Source organism: Sus scrofa, chromosome 11 (assembly GCF_054392235.1).
Source record: "Sus scrofa isolate SSC_HxYL_T2T_F1_AM1 chromosome 11, Sscrofa_HxYL_maternal_Yorkshire_Landrace_v2.0, whole genome shotgun sequence".
Taxonomy (NCBI): domain Eukaryota; kingdom Metazoa; phylum Chordata; class Mammalia; order Artiodactyla; family Suidae; genus Sus; species Sus scrofa.
Window position 1 is genome coordinate 24,626,354 of NC_139393.1, and position 19,844 is coordinate 24,646,197.

At 45.6% G+C, this 19,844-nt stretch overlaps 1 protein-coding gene across 3 annotated transcripts in view; it reads left to right on the forward strand.

Moving 5' to 3' along the window:
- Positions 1-19,844, forward strand: part of EPSTI1 (epithelial stromal interaction 1) — a 104,465-nt gene that overhangs the window by 52,647 nt on the left and 31,974 nt on the right. For all 3 annotated transcript variants that reach the window (XR_014819529.1, XM_003482896.5, XM_021065622.2), the window contains exon 7: positions 11,428-11,521. Coding sequence is in view for 2 of the 3 variants with exons in the window: in XM_003482896.5 (XP_003482944.1) it covers positions 11,428-11,521 (94 nt within the window). In the remaining variant the exon portion in view is untranslated. The remainder of the gene's footprint in view (positions 1-11,427; positions 11,522-19,844) is intronic.

Genomic DNA, 19,844 nt, shown 5'->3' on the forward strand with positions numbered 1-19,844 from the left:
GGTGCCTAATTTACAAAGTAGTTTCACTGAAGTATCCTCAGCATGGGAACCTAGTACCATTAGTTCTAGGGATCAAACTTCCTGGCTCAATTTAGATGCTGCCATCAGACAGGAAGAAAGAACAGTAAGAATCATGTGAGAGGGAGTTCGCTTATGGCACAATGGGTTCAGGATCTGGTGTTGGCCCTGCAGCTGTCTGGGCGGTTGCTGTGGCGAGGGTTCGATCCCTGGCCTGGGAATTACCACATGCTGTGGGTGTGACCCATGGGCGGGGGGAAATAAAAAGAGAATCATGTCAGATGTTATTGATGTGTGTCTCTTCAAAGCTGGCCCACACTTGTGCTAGCATTCCACTAGCCAGAACTCAGATACATACATGGTCCTGTCTAACCGAAAAGGAGGCTGGGAAGTGTCATCTAGCTATGTGTCCCTAGAAGTTGAGAAACACATTTTGGAGAATAGCGGAAAGTCTCTGCCATGCCTTAATTATCCCTGCCCAAATACCCAAGAAAAATACCATTCATCATTCCAAATAGGTATTTGTCAACTAATAGAAAACAGTCTGGAAGGATCTCCACCTGACAAGTCATGGTGTTTTTCTCTGAGGAGGCGGGAAGGTTGACAGCAGTGTTAAAGCAGGATGTTTTCTTGTTATTCTTTACACTTTCCTATTTCTATTCTCTATTCTTATTTTCTGACTTATAGTCGTGTACTCCTGTGGTAATTAAAGCATTAAAGATCATTAAACGAGGGGCAAGAAATGTTGAAAATACATGGGGGAAATGTGTAAATTAGGCAGTGCATTTCTGAGTAGCACAGGGTGAAAAAAGAAAAGAAATTAGAAAATAGTTGGAGTTCCCACTGTGGCGCAGAGAAAACGATTCCGACTGGGAGCCAGGAGGTTGCGGGTTCGATCCCGGGCCTCTGCTCAGCGGGTTAAGGATCCGGTGTTGCTGTGAGCTATGGGGTAGGTCGCAGATGCGGCTTGGATCCTGTGTTGCTGTGGCTGTGGTGTAGGAACCTCCATATGCCGTGGGTACAGCCCTAAAAAGCAAAAAAATTAAAAAAAAAAAAAAAAGAAAATAGTTCTCACAGAGATTTCAGGAAAACACATCATGGACTTAGGGTGGTGATTATGTCTCCATATATGGACCTATATCAAACCATTGTGTTGTACATCTGAAACTAATACAATGTTACGTATCAGTTATACCTCAATAAAAATGTTTTCATTGGAGTTCCCTATGTGGCTCAGTGGTTAACAAACCCAACTAGTATCTGAGGATTCAGGTCTGATCCCTGGCCTCCCTCAGTGGGTTAACGATCTGGCATTGCATTGATGTAGGTGGCAGACGCTGCTTGGATCCCGCGTGGCTGTGGCTGTGGTGTAGGCCAGCAGCTGCAGCTCAGATTTGACCCCTAGCCTGGGAACCTCCACATGCTTCGGGGTGTGGCTCTAAAAAGCCAAAAAGAAAAAAAAAAAAAACAAAAAACAAACAAACAAAAAAAAAAACCCAGAAAAAAATGTTTTCATTAAAATATTAGGAGTCTCCATTGTGGCTTAGTGAGTTAAGAACCTGACAGTGTCTGTGAGGATGCAGGTTTGATCCCTGGCCTCGATCCGTGGGTTAAGGATCCTGCATTGCCATGAGCTGTGGCCCACGGCATAGGTCACAGATGCAGCTCGGATCTGGTGGTATTGCTATGGTGCTGCTGTGGCTGTAGCTTAGGCCAGAAGCTCTAGCTCTAATTTGATGCCTAGCCCTGTAAATTCTGTATGCCACAAGTGCAGCCATAAAAAGAAACAAAAAGAATTAAAAATTTAAGTTACATGCAAGTGCATGGGGTAGTTTGATTACCATGATTAAGGACCAGGTTTAGCTCTTTCAACGTTACCGCCTATGCCTTTGTTTCAAACCCCTCAGTCTTGAGAGCATTTGCATGGATCTTGTATAGGAGATGGCTCTAGCACATTCCTTTCATCCTGTTATGTCAGTAGGTTCTGTGTGTGCTAAGAGGTGTGTAAATGTCTTTTGTTCACATCCAGTTACATAAAACCATCTCAGGCAAAATAATTCCTGTTCCAATTGTCCTATCACCTATATTGCTCCACACAAAGCAATTACTGCTATAATTAAACGTTAAAGCATTGGGGAGTTCCCATCGTGGCTCAGCAGAAACGAATCTGACCAGTATCCATGAGGGCACAAGTTCAGTCCCTGGCCTCGCTCAGTGTGTTAAGGATCCAGTGTTGTGGTGAGTTGTGGTGCAGGTTGCAGATGTGGCTCAGATCCCTCATTGCTCTGGCTGTGGTGTAGGCTGGCAGCTGCAGCTCCGATTCGACCCCTAGCCTGGTGCTTCCATATGCCGTGGGTGTGGCCTTGAAAAGAAAAAAAAATCGTTAAAAATTCGATAAACGAGCAGCAAGAACTGTTGAAAGTACATGGGGGAAATGTGTAAATTAGGCAGTGCGTTTCTGACACAGCACAGGGTGAAAAAAAGAAAAGATGCAGCCAATGCCTGTTGCTTGCGTGACTTCATGTGTGAAGGTAGGAGTGATTATATGCCTTTATTTGCTCTCCTAAAGCACATGGCAGCAAAGTTCAGGTTTGTGAGGCTTTGAGAAATACGGGAAGAATGCATCGTTGGGTAGTTCTTATGCAGAAGTTTCCTAAGACCCACAGGGTTTTGTTTCCAAATGTGTGATGGAACATGAATTATTCATAAGCCAGAACCATGCGGCCCTAGGATAATCATACATATTTAAGATCCATCTTTACTACTGTAGCGGTTCTCAAGATCACCAGGGTGCTTTAAAGAAACACAGACTCCTGGCTCCCACTGCAGACGTGCTGCGTGCAAAGGTCCAGGTCTTACGTCCAGTAACTTCCAGGAAGCACTCTCAGGTGACTTCCAGGTGACTTTCACGGTGCCAGCCCCACCCAGGTCTTCCTGTTGGCATCTTGGAAAGTGTTCTGTGGAACCTAGAAGGGTGTTTGCCAAGCCATCCCTTAGTAAACACTAACTGTAATGGGCGAGTTTCTCTTTTTATTTTTATTATTACTATTATTTTGTTTGTAGGCCCACACCTGCAGCATATGGAGGTTCCCAGGCTAGGGGTCCAATCGGAGCTGTAGCTGTAGCTGCCAGCCTGCACCACAGCCACAGCAACTTGGGATCCCAGCTGTGTTGCCACCTATACCACACCAATGCCAGATCCTTAACCCACTGAGCAAGGCCAGGGATTGAACCTGCGTCCTCATAGATGCTAGTCAGATTCGTTAACTGCTGAGCAATTACAGGAACTCCAACTATACCAATTATTTTTTAAAAATTGTATTGGAATTTAGTTGGCTGATAGCATTGTATTAGTTTCAGGTGTACAGCAAAGTGAATCAGTTATAAATATATCAATATCAATTCTTTTATTTTTCCCTTTTTAGGGCCACACCAGCAGCATATGGAGGTTCCCAGGCTAGGGGTCCAATTCAGAGCCACAGCCACAGCACGTCCAGATCTGAGCCACGTCTGCGACCTACACCACAGCTCACGGCAACACCGGATCCTAACCCACTGAGCGAGGCCAGGGATCGCACCCACAACCTCGTGGATCATAGGTTCTTTTCCTCTCTGCCGTGATGGGAGCTCTTATATCAATTCTTGAATATCTAGTTCATTTCCTTCCCCCATCCCTTGTCTTTCTCTTTTCCTTCTCTGTCTCTGGGACTCTTAGGAATGATGCTGGATTCAGTGTTCCCACTCAGATCTCTTTAGACATCTATGCAAGAGTTTCTCCAGAACGGGCACCTAATCATTAGGTACATATTCAGCTCTCCTAAGTCTGATCCTTTGCTCTTTGACACGGTAGCAACTTACCCTTCTCTTGGCAATTTGTAAGACAACCTCTTCTGCAAGATACCCTCCCTAGCTTATGGCAAGATGATCATACGTAATGTTTTTTGCCAGTCTGACAGGTGTTAAGTGCTATCTTATTTTCATTTCCATGTCCCCAATTATTAGTGAGATTGAATACCTTTCCATATGGATATGATTCTTTTTTTTTTTGTCTTTTTGCCTTTTCTAGGGCTGCTCCTGTGGCATATGGAGGTTCCCAGGCTAGGGGTCCAATTGGAGCTGTTGCCGCTGGCCTATGCCGGATCCCTAACCCACTGTGCAAGGCCAGGGATCCAACCCGCAACCTCATGGTTCCTAGTCAGAGTCAACCACTGAGCCACGACGGGAACTCCTAGATATGGTTCTGGAGAAGGGATCAAGTGCAATGACTCAAAGCGTAGACCCTAGAGCCTGGCTGCCTGGGCCTGATCTTGGCTTTGACAGTAACTAGCTGTGTGATCATGAACAAGTTCATTACCAGGCTGTTTCCCAGTAAACATGTTTCACATTTTGGTTATACCTATAAAAACAAGGACATCCAGCCATAGTGGCCTGTGGCCCCATGAGGCAGCAAAGACCTGGACCTCAGTGGCCTCAGACCCCGTTACCGGGAAGATCTTTCTGTGGTTTGTCGCAAGCCTCTTTACCCTCTCTGGTCTCCTGCACAACGACCTGTGTAGTGGTTTATCATAGAGTCGCGCTTCTCTGCCTCCCACTTTGTGTGTCTGCTGGCAGTCGGCAAGAGACAGAGAAACTGCCCCATCCGCTCCCAGCAAAACAAAAAGTACCAGGGAGAGATTTTTGTCGCTGGCATTTTTTTCAGCGAGGGACTCTTTCCTTTAAAATTGGTAGTTTGACTTTTTCTAGGGCCACTCCCGAGGCATATGGAGGTTCCCAGGCTAGGGGTCGAATTGGAGCTGTAGCCGCTGGCCTACAGCAATGCGGGATCCGAGCTGCGTCTGCGACCGTGTAGCAGACGGCAATGCTGCTCACGGCAATGCTGGATCCTTAACCCACTGAGCGAGGCCAGGGATCGAACCCGCAACTTCATGGTTCCTAGTCAAATTCCCTAACCACTGCGCCATGACGGGAACTCCCTAGTTGGGACATTTTTATGAGCGTTTTCTTAATGTGTCCTGTCATAGTGCAGAGTTGGCGGATGCGGGGGACCAGGTAGAGGAAGGTGCGAGTACTTTGTAGCCGTGGGGTGGGATGGGTGGCGGGCGCCAGACTCATGAGCTCCTACAGGTCTAAGTGAAAAAAAAGTTTTTTTTCTTTTTTGTTTTTAGGGCCACACCTGCGGCATATGGAGGTTCCTAGGCTAGGGCTTGAATCAGAGCTACAGCTGCCAGCCGATGCCACAGCCACAGCCACAGCAACGTGGGATGAGAGCCGCATCTCCGACCTACCTCACAACTCATGGCAATGCCAGATCCTTAACCCACTGAGTGAGGTCAGGGATCGAACTCGCATCCTCGTGGATACTGGTTTGATTAGTTTCTCCTGCGCCACAACAGGAACTCCCTAAGTAAATATTTTTAAACTGATTCTTTTAAAAAATCTTTGTTGTTTGTCTCTTTTATAGATGGGACTGTGCCTCTGTTAATCCCCTATTCCCAGTTTATTCCTCCCCCAGCCTCTTCCCCATGGTAACCATAAATTTGCTTTTTATGTAAACTGATTCTCCCTTGACCATTCCAATGTCTTTTCTAAATATTAAAAAGAAAAGCCTTATAGGAATTGTCTTTGTGTTTTTGGCCTATTTAAATGAGCCAACGGGCACACATTTCACTCTCTGTGGCCTTTCCTATATATTTTATCCTTTCAAAAAGGTCAGCATTTTGATGGATGAATCTCTATTAACAGATTAATATTCCATCATATTGCAGTATCACCAGCCAGATCCTTCTTCTCTGACTCTCACACTGCAGCGTCTCCTTCCAAACTCTCACTTGTTCTCAAACTAGGCAAGATCCTAGCAGTACTGAGATAAATGAGTATTCATTTAAAAAAATTTATTGAAAAACAGTTGATTCACAATGTTGTGCTAATTTCTGCTGTACAGCAAAGTGACTCAGTTACACATATATATTCTTTCTTTTTTGTATTCTTTTCCATAATGGTTTATCACAGGATATTGAATATTGTTCCCTGTGTCATCCAGTAGGACCTTGTTTCTCCCTCCTATAAATAATAGATTCTTTGCTAACCCCGAACTGCCAATCCTCCAGCCTATCCCGTGGCAACCACAAGTCTGTTCTCTATGCCTATGACTCTGTTTTTATTTTGTAGATGTGTTGATTTGTGTTGTATTTTAGATTCCACATGTAAGGTGATAGCCTATGATATTTGCCTTTCTTTCTGACTGACTTTGCTCAGTCTGATGATCTCTAGTTCCATCCATGTTGCTGCAAATGACACCATTTTATTCTTTTTTATGGTTATGGCTGAGTAGTATTCCATTGTGTATATGCACCACATCTTCTTTATCCATTCACCTGTTGATGGACATCTAGGTTATTTCCATGTTTTAGCTATTGCAAATAGTGCTACTGTGAACTTAGGGGTGCATGTATCACTTTTAAAAATAATTTTTAAATTATAGTTGATTTACAGTGTTCCATCGATTTCTGCTATATAGCAAAATGAGCCAGTTATACATTTATTACGTATCACTTTTATACTCTGGGCCTAGGGAGCTCCTAGATATGACAGTAAGACAGCTTAAGGATGAGTGGGTTCCTCCCCTTTCCCACCTTCTCCCCACCCCCAACTAAGGTTTTGAAATAGTTGAGATGCCCAGCTTAATCCTTAAGTATTTTATTTTTCTACTCTTCCTCAGCTCTTCTTGGCCTCTTCTTAGGTGCTTGTGGAATTGATCACCTAAATTGAGAGATGATTCTCTTGTATATATTACTTTATGTTGTATTGTTAGGATTGGCTAAATGCTGTAATCAACAGACCTCAAAATAAGAAATAGCTTGAGGATTTCCTGTCATGTCTCAGTGGTAACAAACCTGACTAGTATCCATGAGGATGCAGGTTCCATCCCTGGCCTGGCTCAGTGGCTTAAGGATCCGGCCTTGCCATGAGCTGTGGTGTAGTCACTGAAGTGGCTCAGATCTGGCGTGGCTGTGGCTGTGCCAGTGCCATAGCCTGGCAGCTGTAGCTCCAATTCAACCTCTAGCCTGGGAACTTCCATATAACACAGGTGTACCCCCAAAAAATTTATAAAAAGAAAAAGAATAGCTTAAGCAGTGCTATTTCTTCCTCATGTGAAAAATGAGTGAATGGGTTTGAGAGGAGGCCCCCTCCTCTCAAGATATCCAGGACCCCAAACTATTAGCAACTCTACCACCTTTGGTATGTAACTTCCAAGTTTGTGCTGCTCTTGCCTCTATTCCAGACAGCCACAAGGAGGAGGAAAATGTATAGAGGCACATGCACAGGAGGCTTATGATTCGTTATCCTGGAAGGAGTGTGCGTCACTTCCTCCCTTGTTCCATTGGTCAGAACACAACCACGTGACCAACCTTAGCTGCAAGGCAGGCTAGGAAATGTAGTCCGGTTGTGTCACTGGAGGAGGAGAACTTCCATTCTGATGGATATTTAACAGTCTCTGCTACAACTGAGTTAGGTCAAGGTGACGCGACAGAAGAGACCTTTCAGATGAGATGGGGTGCGTTCAGGGTGGTATGGCCGTAGACCAGAAGAGACCTTTCAGGATAAGCCATAGGCATCACCCTAAGAAAACACAGAAAGGATGCATAAAGATCATGAGTTGGACATGAGTTCACTAAATTTCAAACCTTGTCTACTATTGGTGGTTCATTCTCAGTTGTTCTATGGAGCATAAAGGATGGGGGCCTGTAACTATGTCTGGGTCAGAGTGATAAAGTGGGAGAGGGTGACCTGCCTGAGTAGGTGGCAGAGTCACAGTGATGACGAAGGAACCCCGGCCAAAAGATGACTCAGTGCTAGAGTCCAGGGGTCTTAGTCTAGTCCGGTTCGTCTTAGTCTAGTTGCATGTCCTCTCTGGAGGGGGGGGGTTCTTCCTCTTGCCCCTCAAGGAGCTTCTGTAGATATACTTTTTCTTTTTAGGGCCGCACACACGGCACATGGAAGTTCCCAGCCTAGGGGTTAAATCCGATCTCCCGGGCTACACCATAGCCACAGCAACGCCGGATCCCAGCGGTGTCTGGGACCTACATCGCAGCCTGACATGGGAGCTTCGGACCAAGTAGAATGGCAGCCCACAGTTAAGGAAGCCAGATCCTTAACCCACTGAGGGATGGAATCTGCATTCTCATGGATACTAGTCGGGTTTGTCATTACTGAGCCACAACAGGAACTCCAAGGAGGTTCTATGTTTTGTTTTTATTAAACATTACTGTAATTACCTACAGAGGTCCCCATCCAATTCAGCCAATCTGTGGAAACCACCACTCTGATAGCAGAAAAATGTCAGTTAGTATGGTAGTTTGGAACTTATCTTGATTATGTCGTTAATCACATTTTTCATAGGCTGATGGGCATAGGGTTCAAATTGGGGCTGCAGCTGCTGGTCTGTGCTACAGCCATAGCAATGCAGGATCCGAGCCTCACCTGCGACCTACACCACAGCTCACGGCAACATCGGATCCTTAACCCACTGAGCAAGGTCAGGGATCAACCTGCATCCTCATGATACGAGTAAGGTTTGTTTCCACCGAGCCACAGCGGGAACTCCTTTCCTGATAGTCTTAGGGCCCTGCCATTAAGATTTGACTTTGGGAGTTGCCATTGTGGCTCAGTGATTAACTAACCTGACTAGGAACCATGAGGTTGTGGCTTTGATCCCTAGCCTCACTCAGTGGGTTAAGGATCCGGCATTGCTGTGAGCTGTGGAGTAGGTCACAGACATGGCTCAGATCCTGCATTGCTGTGGCTGTGGTGTAGGCCGGCAGCTACAGCTCCTCTTGACCCCTAGTCTGGGAACCTCCATATGCCACAGGTGTGGCCCTCAAAAGACAAAAGACCAAAAAAAAAAAAAAAAAAAGATTTGATTTTGTGGTGTAAATGGGGCCCCGATCATTGGCACAAGAGCCATGGCTGCTGGTTAGCTCCCCAGCCAACTTCGTGCTTGGCATTGCCAGGTAAGAAGCAACCCTCGGAGCACAATACAGGGCTGCCAGTCTCCTTGGTCTGAAGCTCCTGACTTGCTCCTCATGGTTCTTCTTATTCCACTTCGTTCTTTCCCACTGCTTTCTCCCACCGTCTGCTCTCAGCTAAGGAGATGCAGAAATTGCATCCAAACTTCTGGCAACTTTCTTCTTTTCACATTTTTGACTGATGGCTTCAGAGAGCCCCAGACCATGGGGCAGCTTCCAGCCTCTGCGACTTCATTAGTCTCCTTGTCTATTCTGGGCAAGATAAGCAATCCTAGACAAATGGAGAGGCTGCTTGTCTCAGCTGTGTTTCTGGGGTTATGTACGGCGCTTAACTTTTAGCTCTTCCTCCCCCAGCTCCCGCTTCTGACCTCGTTCAAATGCCATGTTCTACCTAAGTCATGATTTGGAGTGATGTTGGCCTCTCTGTTTAATTTCCAATTCCTTGTTTTGATTCCCCCCCTCCCCACTGGATACCATTTATTTTTACCAGACTATTTCCATTTCCTTTGACGCCCATGCCCTAAGCGCTTGATAAATCGGATCTTAGCAGCAGCCCTAAAGTATTAGGAGGCAGCAGAGAGATGGCAGAAGGAAGGAGGCAGAAGGAGGCGGCTGCAGTTGTCTGGTGCAGCATAAATCAGGCCATGCTGAGCCATTTGATTGTGAATATGGAGTAACGGGATCCGAATCCCACAAATTACATGGGGAAAGGACCAAAGAATAGAAATTCATCAATGGGGAGTTACCATTGTGGCTCAGCAATAACAAATCCAACTAGTATCATGAGGATGCAGGTTCCATCCCTGGCCTCACTCAGTGGGCTAAGGATGCATCATTGCTGTGAGCTGTGGTGTAGGTTGCAGATGGAACTCAGATCCCACCTTGCTGTGGCTGTGGCGTAGACTGGCAGCTGTAGCTCCGATTTGACCCCTAGCCTGGGAACTTATATATGCTGCAGGTGCGGCCCTAAAAAGCAAAAAACAAAAACAAACCAAATCCATCAACAGGAGGCAGAATGGGGCAGTCATTAAAGTGAGGACAAGGAAAAAACAGTATTCTCTGCTTGACGTATGTGAGAGGAGAAATCGGGGTAGTGGATGGGATTTTTAAGGGAAAAACAAAGGACTTATTAAAACTGAGGACAAGGAGTTCCTGCTGTGGTTTAGTGGGTTAAGGACCCAACATAGTGTTCATGAGGATGCGTGTTCAATCCCTGGCCTCGCTCAGTGGGTTAAGGGTCTGGTGTTACTGTGAGCTGCGGCGTATGTAGGTGCAGCTGCAATAATAAAATAAACAGAGGACATGTCCAGCTATTTCGCAACCTCTGGGCTAAAGGAGATGCCAGAAATACAGACCAAAATTGGCAGCACTTCTTACCGTCCATGGAAGGTACAAATCAAATGCAAAGATGTGTGTGTGTGTGTGCGCGCATGCATGCATTCAGAATTCCAAAAGAGGAGTTCCCATTGTGGCTCAGTGGTTAACAAATCCGACTAGGAACCATGAGGTTACGGGTTCAGTCCCTGGCCTCGCTCAGTGGGTTAAGGATCCGGTGTTGCCGTGAGCTGTGGTGTAGGTCACAGACGCAGCTCGGACCTGGCGTTGCTGTGGCTGTGGTGGAGGCCAGTGGCGACAGCTCCGATTGGACCCCCAGCCTGGGAACCTCCATATGCCTCGGTGTGGCCCTTAAAAGGACAAAAGACAAAAAAGAATTCCAAAGGAGCCCGTGACCTGTAACTGGTTATGAGTTCCTGGACTAGCATCTCTGTGCATCCTGAGTGCTGTCGAGCCCTGAGGCCAGTAAGATGACGAGGGGAGAGACCCCTGGAGGGCGAACGGCTAATGTGACAGCAGTGCAGAGTGCGGAGCTCTAGGGGAGGAATGGTTCCCAGCCCTACAGTGAAGTCTTGGGTGTCAAGCTTTAATCGCTCAGACAGGAAATTAGGGCCCCATACTGTGGAATCTCAGAGGGCATTTATCTCCATGTCGAAGAGCATGAAGCCGAAAAAAATAAAATCACAGGTTCACATTCTGCAAACCTGGTTTTATGTCTTTCCAGTTATGAAATGCAGTCTCTCAATAGTATTTTGTTTTGATTTCCTGGTCTACCCTGTTTGCCAGCTCACCTTTTGTTCTACTAAAGACACTTTTAGTTACTGCTCCATGAAAGTCTAGGCTACTATCTAATGGCACACACACAAAAAAATGGTAGTTCTGGGAGTTCCCTGGTGGCACAGCGGGTTAAGGATCTGGTGTTGTCACTGCTGAGGCGTGGGTTTGATCCCTGGGTCAGGAAATTCCACATGCCGTGGGTAGGCCAAAAAAAAAAAAATGATATTTCTACTTTGCTCAAGGCACTAACACCTATTTGTGTTCCTGCTAGCAAAACTACTGAGTTCTTGAGAAGAATCAACACAGAGTTGCCACCCAGAAGTACCTGTCCAGAGGCTCTTGGTGACTCACAGTCTTCAGCTTGGGTAAGTGGTGTGTTTCATAGTATGCCATCTGACGCTTTTTAAAGAGGTGATTAATGGAGTTCCCATCATGGCTCAGTGGTTAACGAATCCGACGAGGAACCACGAGGTTGCGGGTTCGACCCCTGGCCTCGCTCAGTGGGTTAAGGACTAACGTTGTTGTGAGCTGTGGTATAGGTCACAGACACGGCTTGGATTCTGTGTTGCTGTGGCTTTGGTATAGGCTGGAGGCTACAGCTCCAATTAGACCCCTAGGCTGGGAACCTCCATATGCCACAGGTGCGGCCCTAAAAAGACAAAAAAATAAAAACAAAAATAAAGAGGTGATTAATGAATGAAGATTAAGTCCAGAGAGGAGTTCCTGTTGTTGCTCAGCAGCAACGAATCCAACTAGTGTCCATGAGGATGCAGGTTTGATTCTTGGCCTCACTCAGTGGGTTAAGGATCTAGCATTGCCATGAGCTGTGGTGTGGGTCACAGACATGTCTTAGATCCCACATTGCTGTGGCTGTGGTGTAGGTCGGCAGCTTCAGCTCTGATTTGACCCCTAGCAGGGGAACTTCCATATGCTGCAAGTGCGGCCTTGAAAAACATTGCAGCAGTCTATGCAATAGCCAAGATATGGAAACAACCTAAATGTCCAGCGAGAGGAGTGGGTAAAGAAGATGTGGTACATATACACAATGGAATATTACTCAGCCATGAAAAGGAACAAAATAATGGCATTTGCAGCAACAGGGATGGACCTAGAAATGATCATGCTAAGTGAAGTCAGTCAGACAGTGAGACACCAACATCAAATGCTGTCACTTACATGTGGAACCTAAAAAAAGGACACAATGAATTTCTTTGCAGAACAGATGTTGACTCACAGACTTTGAAAAACTTATGGTTTCCAAAGGAGACAGGTTGGGGGGTGGGGGGACGCGCTGGGGGTTTGGGATGGAAATGCTATAAAATTGGGTTGTGATGGTCGTTGTACAACTATAAATGCAATTGAATAATAAAAAAATGCTATAAAAAAGATGTCAGAAGAGAGTCATCCCAGGTGTCAGAAATTAATTATCACGCAGAGGCGAGAATTAAGGTCTGGGAGTTCCCATCATGGCTCATGGCTCAGTGGTTAACGAACCCAACCAGTGTCCACGAGGACATGGGTTTAATCTGTGGCCTCGCTTAGTGGGTTAAGGATCCAGCAGCTGCAGCTCCGATCGGACCCCTAGCTGGGAATGTCCATAAGCCACAGGTATGGCCCTAAGTAGACCAAAGACGAAAAAAAAAAAAAAATGAATTAAGGTCTGATGGCAAGAAAAAGCATGGCCGTGTGTCAGGGATGAGTTTTGTGTAGCTGCTGTCTAGAAGGTTGAGCTAGAAGGCTGGAGAAGAAGTCAGGAGCCGTGAAGAGTGTTCTCAACTGTGGCCGTTTGGGTGGGATGGTTCCTTGCATGGACCGCCTTGGGCACTGCAGCATGTGGAGCATCTTTGCTCTTGGGCTCAAGATGCTGGAAGCATCCCCCAGACGTTGAAACATCCGAGATGCCCCTAATGGGGAGCTGGTGATCCTCCTGGTAGAAAACCTCGTAGACATTTATATGCTACACGGGAGAACTTGAACCTCATTCAGTGAGTACTGAAGATGCTGAAAAGTTTTAGAGAAGTTTCAAGGTCAGATATGCATTTTATTGGGTAGCACTGGTAAACCATACAGAGTATAGTTCTAAAGGAACCAAGAGGCCTCTAAGAGGCTTCCTGGTTAACCTACGTGAGGACTGACGAAGACTTGGGTAGAGTGGTGGGTGGGGGGATGGAGGTCAGAGCGCAAGTCCGAGAACTGCGAGGAGGTGAAATTGGCAGGGCTTGGTTATTGGAACTGGGGGCAAGAAAGTAAATTTCATTCTGATGGGAAGAGGTTATTGCGGAAAAAAAAACCGTTTACATTTTTCTTTTGGCCCCACCCATGGCTTATGGAAGTTTCCAGGCCAAGGATCAAATGTGAGCTGTAGCAGCAGCCTACGCCACAGGTGCAGCAATGGCAGATCCTTTAACCCACTGTGCTGCACTGGGAATCAGAGCAGCGCCTCTGCAGCGACCCAAACCTCTGCAGTCAGATTCTTTTTTTTTTTTTTAGGGCTACACCTGCAGCATATGGAAGTTCCCACATAGGAACTGAATCAGAGCTGCAGCTACCAGCCTATGCTACTACCATAAGCAATGTAGGATCCGAGCTGCATCTGTGAATTACACCACAGCTCACGGCAACGCTGGATCCTTAACCCACTGAGCAAAGCCAGGGATCAAACCCGCGTCCTCATGGATACTAGTCAGGTTCATAATCTGCTTAGCCACCATGAGAACTCCTGCAGTCAGGTTCTTAACTCACTGTGCCACAGTGGGAACTCCTTTTTTTTTTTTTTTTTCTGTTTAAGTTTTTAAAAGCCTTGCCTTTCAGAGTTTGGGCAGATAAATGAGAGGTTGTTAGAGACACCTATTCATCATCTCCCTCCAGCCCCCTTTCTCTTTGATGCCCACATTTTAAAATGTCAGGAAGACATTATGACATTCCTTGGAAAAAGGTTATTCTGTTCTTATCTACAAACCTCTAAGTGCCCCTTATTTTTTTTTTTTTCCTGCTTCTAAGGCAGTGTTCCAAAGTCCAGATTTGCTAGTGTGGGCTCCAAAAATCCTATCAAATCCATCTTCTCTCTCCCCTCATTGCAGCGCACTGGAGAAAGGAGTTGAGAAGCTGTAGGTAGACGCGTTAGATCCCGTATAGACTTGGTCCTTGACAGCTGTCTTGATAACCTTTTCGTGGCAGGGAAGGGGAGGGGGAAGCAGGAGTTGGGTAACTTTACCACCTGCGGGTTTGGATGCCGGCTGGTCTTGATTTCTGTCTGAGGGCTTCTTGAAACCTGTGGTTGAACGAACACTCGTGTGCTTGCTCTATTGATTTTGGCTCGTTTCTTCAATTTAACAAAATCATCATGGAATTTTAATCTTGTCATCCAAGGCATTAGTAATATCTCCCAGAGCTGCATTTTCTGCGGATTGATTAGTGCCTCTGCCATAAGATCCTCAGAGCTATTAATAGAAAATGTGGAGCACGACTGGACCCAGGACGGTCCTTTAGGAACCGCATTCAACAGCTGCTCCCACTTGACACCAAACTATTAATAATTTGTGGTGGTTCAATATCTCTGACTTTTTACCCATATTGTATTCTTCTCATACTCTCTAATCCATATGCATGGAAGTCGTCAGAGGATGCACTGCAGAGCCGTTTTTTTCAGGCTTTAGGAAAATCAAATATGTACGTTACACTTCTGTGAAGTTAAAAAAGACACCTGCAGTTTGCCTTAACTGTGGTCAATGCACAGAAGGCGAACACGTTGTGAGCGCATACCTGGAGGATGAGGCGCTGCAAGGTTTTAAGTTGAAAAAATTCAGATGTTTACTACATAAGGCACCTTTCCTGAAAAACAATTATTCTTACATCTATTTAAGTGTGGATCTGCCGTGGCAGTTGAGAATTTAATAAATACTGTGTAATGATGTCCATGAAAAAGAGAAGAATATTCTTGTAGGTATCACATAAGAGAACCTCAGACCAAAGGAGCATATACAGTGTTCAGTCGCTCGTGGGTGGATAGAGTTCTCTACACTGCGTGGGGGTGTGGAAGCCGAAGGACCAGCATCAAAATACCTTCTCCTGTCACTACCATTGGATCATTTCAGGTGTACAATAAATGGTTCCCAGGCTCTGCTTTTCTGCCCTCATCTGGTCATTGGGGTCGCCTGGGAGGCTTTAAAATTCACTGATGCCCAGGTCTTAACCTCCAAAGATTGTGCTGTCTTCTGGCCTGGGCTGCAGGCTTTTAAGGCTCCCCAGGCAATTGCAGTGTGCAGCCAAGGATGAGAGTCAGTGCTTTAATGTCACCTGGGGAATGGCTTTTATTGCTTTCCTGGGATGGCTTCCCTGATTTCTGGGTCTCATTCCTCCTTTTTTTTTTTTTTTGTTTTTGTTTTTGTTTTTGTTTTTTTAGGGCCACACTCTTAGCATATGGAAGTTTCCAGGCTAGGGGTTGAATCAGAGCTGCAGCTGCCAGCCTGCACCACAGCCCCAGCAATGCGGGATCCAAGCTGCATCTGGGACCTACACCACAGCTCATAGCAATGCTGGATCCTTAACTCACTGAACAAAGCCAGGGATTGAACCCATGTCCTCATAGATCCTAGTCGGGTTCATTACCGTTGAGCCACAATGGGAACTCCCTTTTCTTCTCCTTCTTCTTCTTGCTTTATTTCTTTGTTTGGGGGAACATATTATTTAGCAGCTTCCTAAGAAAAGCTGTATTGTTCAGGTCCTTGCATGTTTGAAACTCTCTGTCTTCAGCCCTCACACTTAGCTTGCAATTTTCTGGTAAATATCCCAAGTGGCAAATAATTTTCCTTCAGCATTTTGAAAGCATTTCCCTTTTAACTCTGAGTTACTGTTCCTGAGAAATCCAAGGCCATCTGAATTTCAGTTCTTATGGGGGTGGGGCTTTGCTTCATGGAAATATTTTAATCTCTTTTTTTTTCTGCTGTTCTGTAATTTCATAATGATGTGCCTTAGCCTGAGGGTCATTTTTATTCATTTTCACTCTTGAAACTTATCTCTAGTTTTAGATGATTTTCTTGTATTTCTTTGATTTATTTCCCTTCATTTTCTCTTGATGAGATTATTATTATTATTCAAATCCTAGGCTACCTTGGTTTATCTTCTTTCGTTAAAACATTTTTTTTCCCCTCTAATTTATCTTTGACCATTCCTCCCCACCCCCCCTCCACCCTGCCACTATTTCCTGGTGTTTGGAATTAGAAAAAAAAAAAAAAAACTTGGCTCAGTGGAAACGAATCTGACTAATATCCATGAGGACACAGGTTCAATTCCTGGCCTTGCTCAATGAGTTAAAGATCCAGCATTACCATGAGCCATGGTGTAGGTCTCAGTCATGGCTCAGAGTTGCTGTGGCTGTGGTGTAGGCCAGTGGCTACAGGTCCGATTTGACCCCTAGCCTGGGAACCTCCATATGCCATGGGTGTGGCCCTAAAAACACACACACACACACAAAACAAACTCAATCCTTCCCTCCCTTCCTGAGTGTCTCTTTTACCCCCATACCACAACCATCCACAATGCTTCTGACACCAGACTGGGGGGTTGGGGAGGGGAGGGATGTCTGGTTTTCCCCAGCAAGCAGTTCTGCACCATCAGCCCTGTATCTCACAAGTCAACCCAATTGTGACACTAGTTTCCTGGAGATAATAACAGATCCTACAGGTTCAGGGCTCAGTCCCACAAGACTGCTCCCCACTTCAGCCGCCACCCGCAAGTGGCAGGTCCCCACGGTACTCACAGCTTCTGTCCAACTTGGCCACACATCAAACATTCCCACAACCTGCACTTTGGGTTTGATTAATTTGCTGAAGCCACTCACAGCCCTCATACTGCTCTAGGCTTACTTATGTTCACCAGTTTATTAAAAGATATGATAAAGCCACAGATGAAGAGCCAGAGGAAGATTTATAGACGATGAGGTCAGGGAGGGTCCCTAGGGCAGGAACTTCTGTCCTTGGGTGGAGTAGGGGTGTGGCCAGCCTCCCGGTGGATAGATATATTCACCTACCTGAGAGTTTCCTGAATCCCTGTACCTCTGGGATTTTTATGGAGACTTCCTCATATAGGCATGAGCAATTTTTTTTAAAGATTTTTATTTTTTCTATTAGAGTTGATTTACAATGTTCTGTCAATTTCTGCTATACAGCAAAGTCGCCCAGTTATATACACACACACACACACACACACATTTTTTTTCTCACATTATCCTCCCTCATGTTCCATCACAAGGGACTAGATATAGTTCCCTGTGCTAGACAGTAGGATCTCATGGCTAATCCACTCCAAATGTTAATAGTTTGCATCTACTAACCCCAAACTCCCAGTCCATCCCACTCCTTCCCCCTCCCCCTTGGCAGCCACAAGTCTGTTCTCTAAGTCCATGAATTTGTTTCTTCTCTGTAGATTGGTTCATTTGTGGCCTATATTAGATTCCAGATATAAGTGACATCATGTGGTATTTGGTTTTCTCTTTCTGACTTTCTTCGCTTAATATGAGAGTCTTTAGTTCCATCCATGTTGCTGCAAATGGTATTATTTTGTTCTTTTTTATGGCTGAGTAGTATTCCATTGTGTATGTGTACGACATCTTCTTAATCTGTTCATCTGCTGATGGACATTTAGGTTGTTTCCATGTCTTGGGTACGTGATTAGTGCTGCAATGAACATAGGGGTGCATGTGACTTTTTCAGTGAAAGTTTTTTGTCTGGATATATAGGCATGATGAATTATTAACTCCATTTCCAGCTCCTTTCACTCTCTAGAGGATGGGGGTTTGAGACTGAAAATTCTAAACTTTTTTTTTTGGGCTATGCCCTTGGTATGTGTAGCCAAGAATAGGAACTTCCCGGGCCAGGAATCAAACCCTTGCCAGAGCAGTGACCCAAGCTGTTGCAGTGGCAATGTCAGATCCTTAACCCACTGAGTCACCAGGGAACTCCAAGAAAATTCTAAACTTCTAATTATGACTTGGTCTTCCTGGTGGCCAGTCCCTATTCAGGAGTTCACACAAGTTGTCTCAGTAGAACAAAAGATGCTCCTTGTGCTCTAATCATCTAGAAAGTTACAAGGGTTTTAGGAACCCTCTATCAGGGATGAGGTCAAAGGCCAAATATTAGAACAAGAGATGCTCCTAAGGCTATTAACATTTAGGAAATTGCAAAGATTTTAGTAGCTCTGTGCCAGGAACTTGGGGCAATATATATAATTTTTTTTCTACTATCTCACACATTTTCATTTCTCCTTTTTTCTTCTTATGGCCATACCCTGCTGCATATGGAAGTTCCCATGTGAGGGATTGAATCAGAGCTGCAGCTGCCAGCCTACACCACAGCCACAGCAACATCAGATCCAAGCTGCATCTGGGACCTATGCCATAGCTTATGGCATCCTTAACCTACTGAGTGAGGGCAGGGATTGAACCCACATCCTTACAGAGACTACTTTGGAGTCTTAACCTGCTGAGCCACAACAGGATCGCACGTATTTTCTTGACTTCTAAATATTTCACTCGACTTCTAAATCTTTCATTGGTGTGTCTTTTTGCGGGGGCAGGGGAGATCGTTTTCATTTCTAAGCACTCCCTTTTTCTCTGTTCCTTTTAAGAAATAGCAACCTGTTCTTGTTTCATGGATAAAATATCACCTGCTCCCTCTCTGAGGAGACAGTGCAAGGAGCAGAAGAAAACTTCAAAGAAGGGGGCTTAGAGGCTCACCGCTTAGTATGCAGGGTTTTATACAATCCTTTCATTCTCAGCCCGGGATCTGACCACCACTGCCTTCTGTGCTAAGCCTGTCTGATTCTGTTGATCCAGAGAATAAACTTTTTATTTCCTATCAGGCCCGGGAGAATTACACCTGAGTTTTCAGGGTGGGGGCAGTGTTGGCGCCTTGCTTTCATCCACCTGTTTTTCCCAGTAGCTGCTGCATCCGTTTCTGGGCTGTCCTGTGACTCTGTGACGAAAGCTGCCTTCTTGGGGGTGCTTTGTCCCCTCCTGCCTAGTCTTTACATTGTTCTTTCCCCTTCTAGCCACTTACCGTTTCTTCATCTATTTATCTTCATAGAGTTTTATCTGGGGATACAGATAACTCTTGGGTTTTGAAGCTAGAGTTTGTATGTGTTTCATTTCCTCCTCTGCTGAGGGTAATTTTTGAGAGAACAGTGGAGCAAAAACACAGGCCCTCCAGCCTCTTGATTTTGGTTTTGTTTCTTGCGGGTGCGTCTGCGGCACATGGAGTTCCCTGGCCCGGGACTGAATATGCACCACAGCAGTGAGCACATCGGATCCTTAACCCATGGAGCCACCAGGGAACTCCTCATTCTACCTTCTTGAAATGAGAACTTTGGGCTTGTCAGGGGTTGAATTGTGCCCCCCCCCACACAAAAAAATTCCTATGTTGACATCCATTACCTCAGACTGTGACCTTATCTGGAGACTGGGCCTTTACAGAGGTCATCATGTTAAAACGAGGTCATTGGCATGGGCTCCAATCCAGCAGGAAAGGTGTCCTTGTGGAAAGGGGGAGTTTGGACATAAGAACAGACATGCAGAGGGGATGCGAAGAGACACAGGGAGAAGATGGCCATCTGTTAGCCAAGGAGAGAATTCTAGATCCTTCCCTCACAGTCCTCAGAAGAAGCCACCCTTGCAGACACCTTGATGTTGGACTT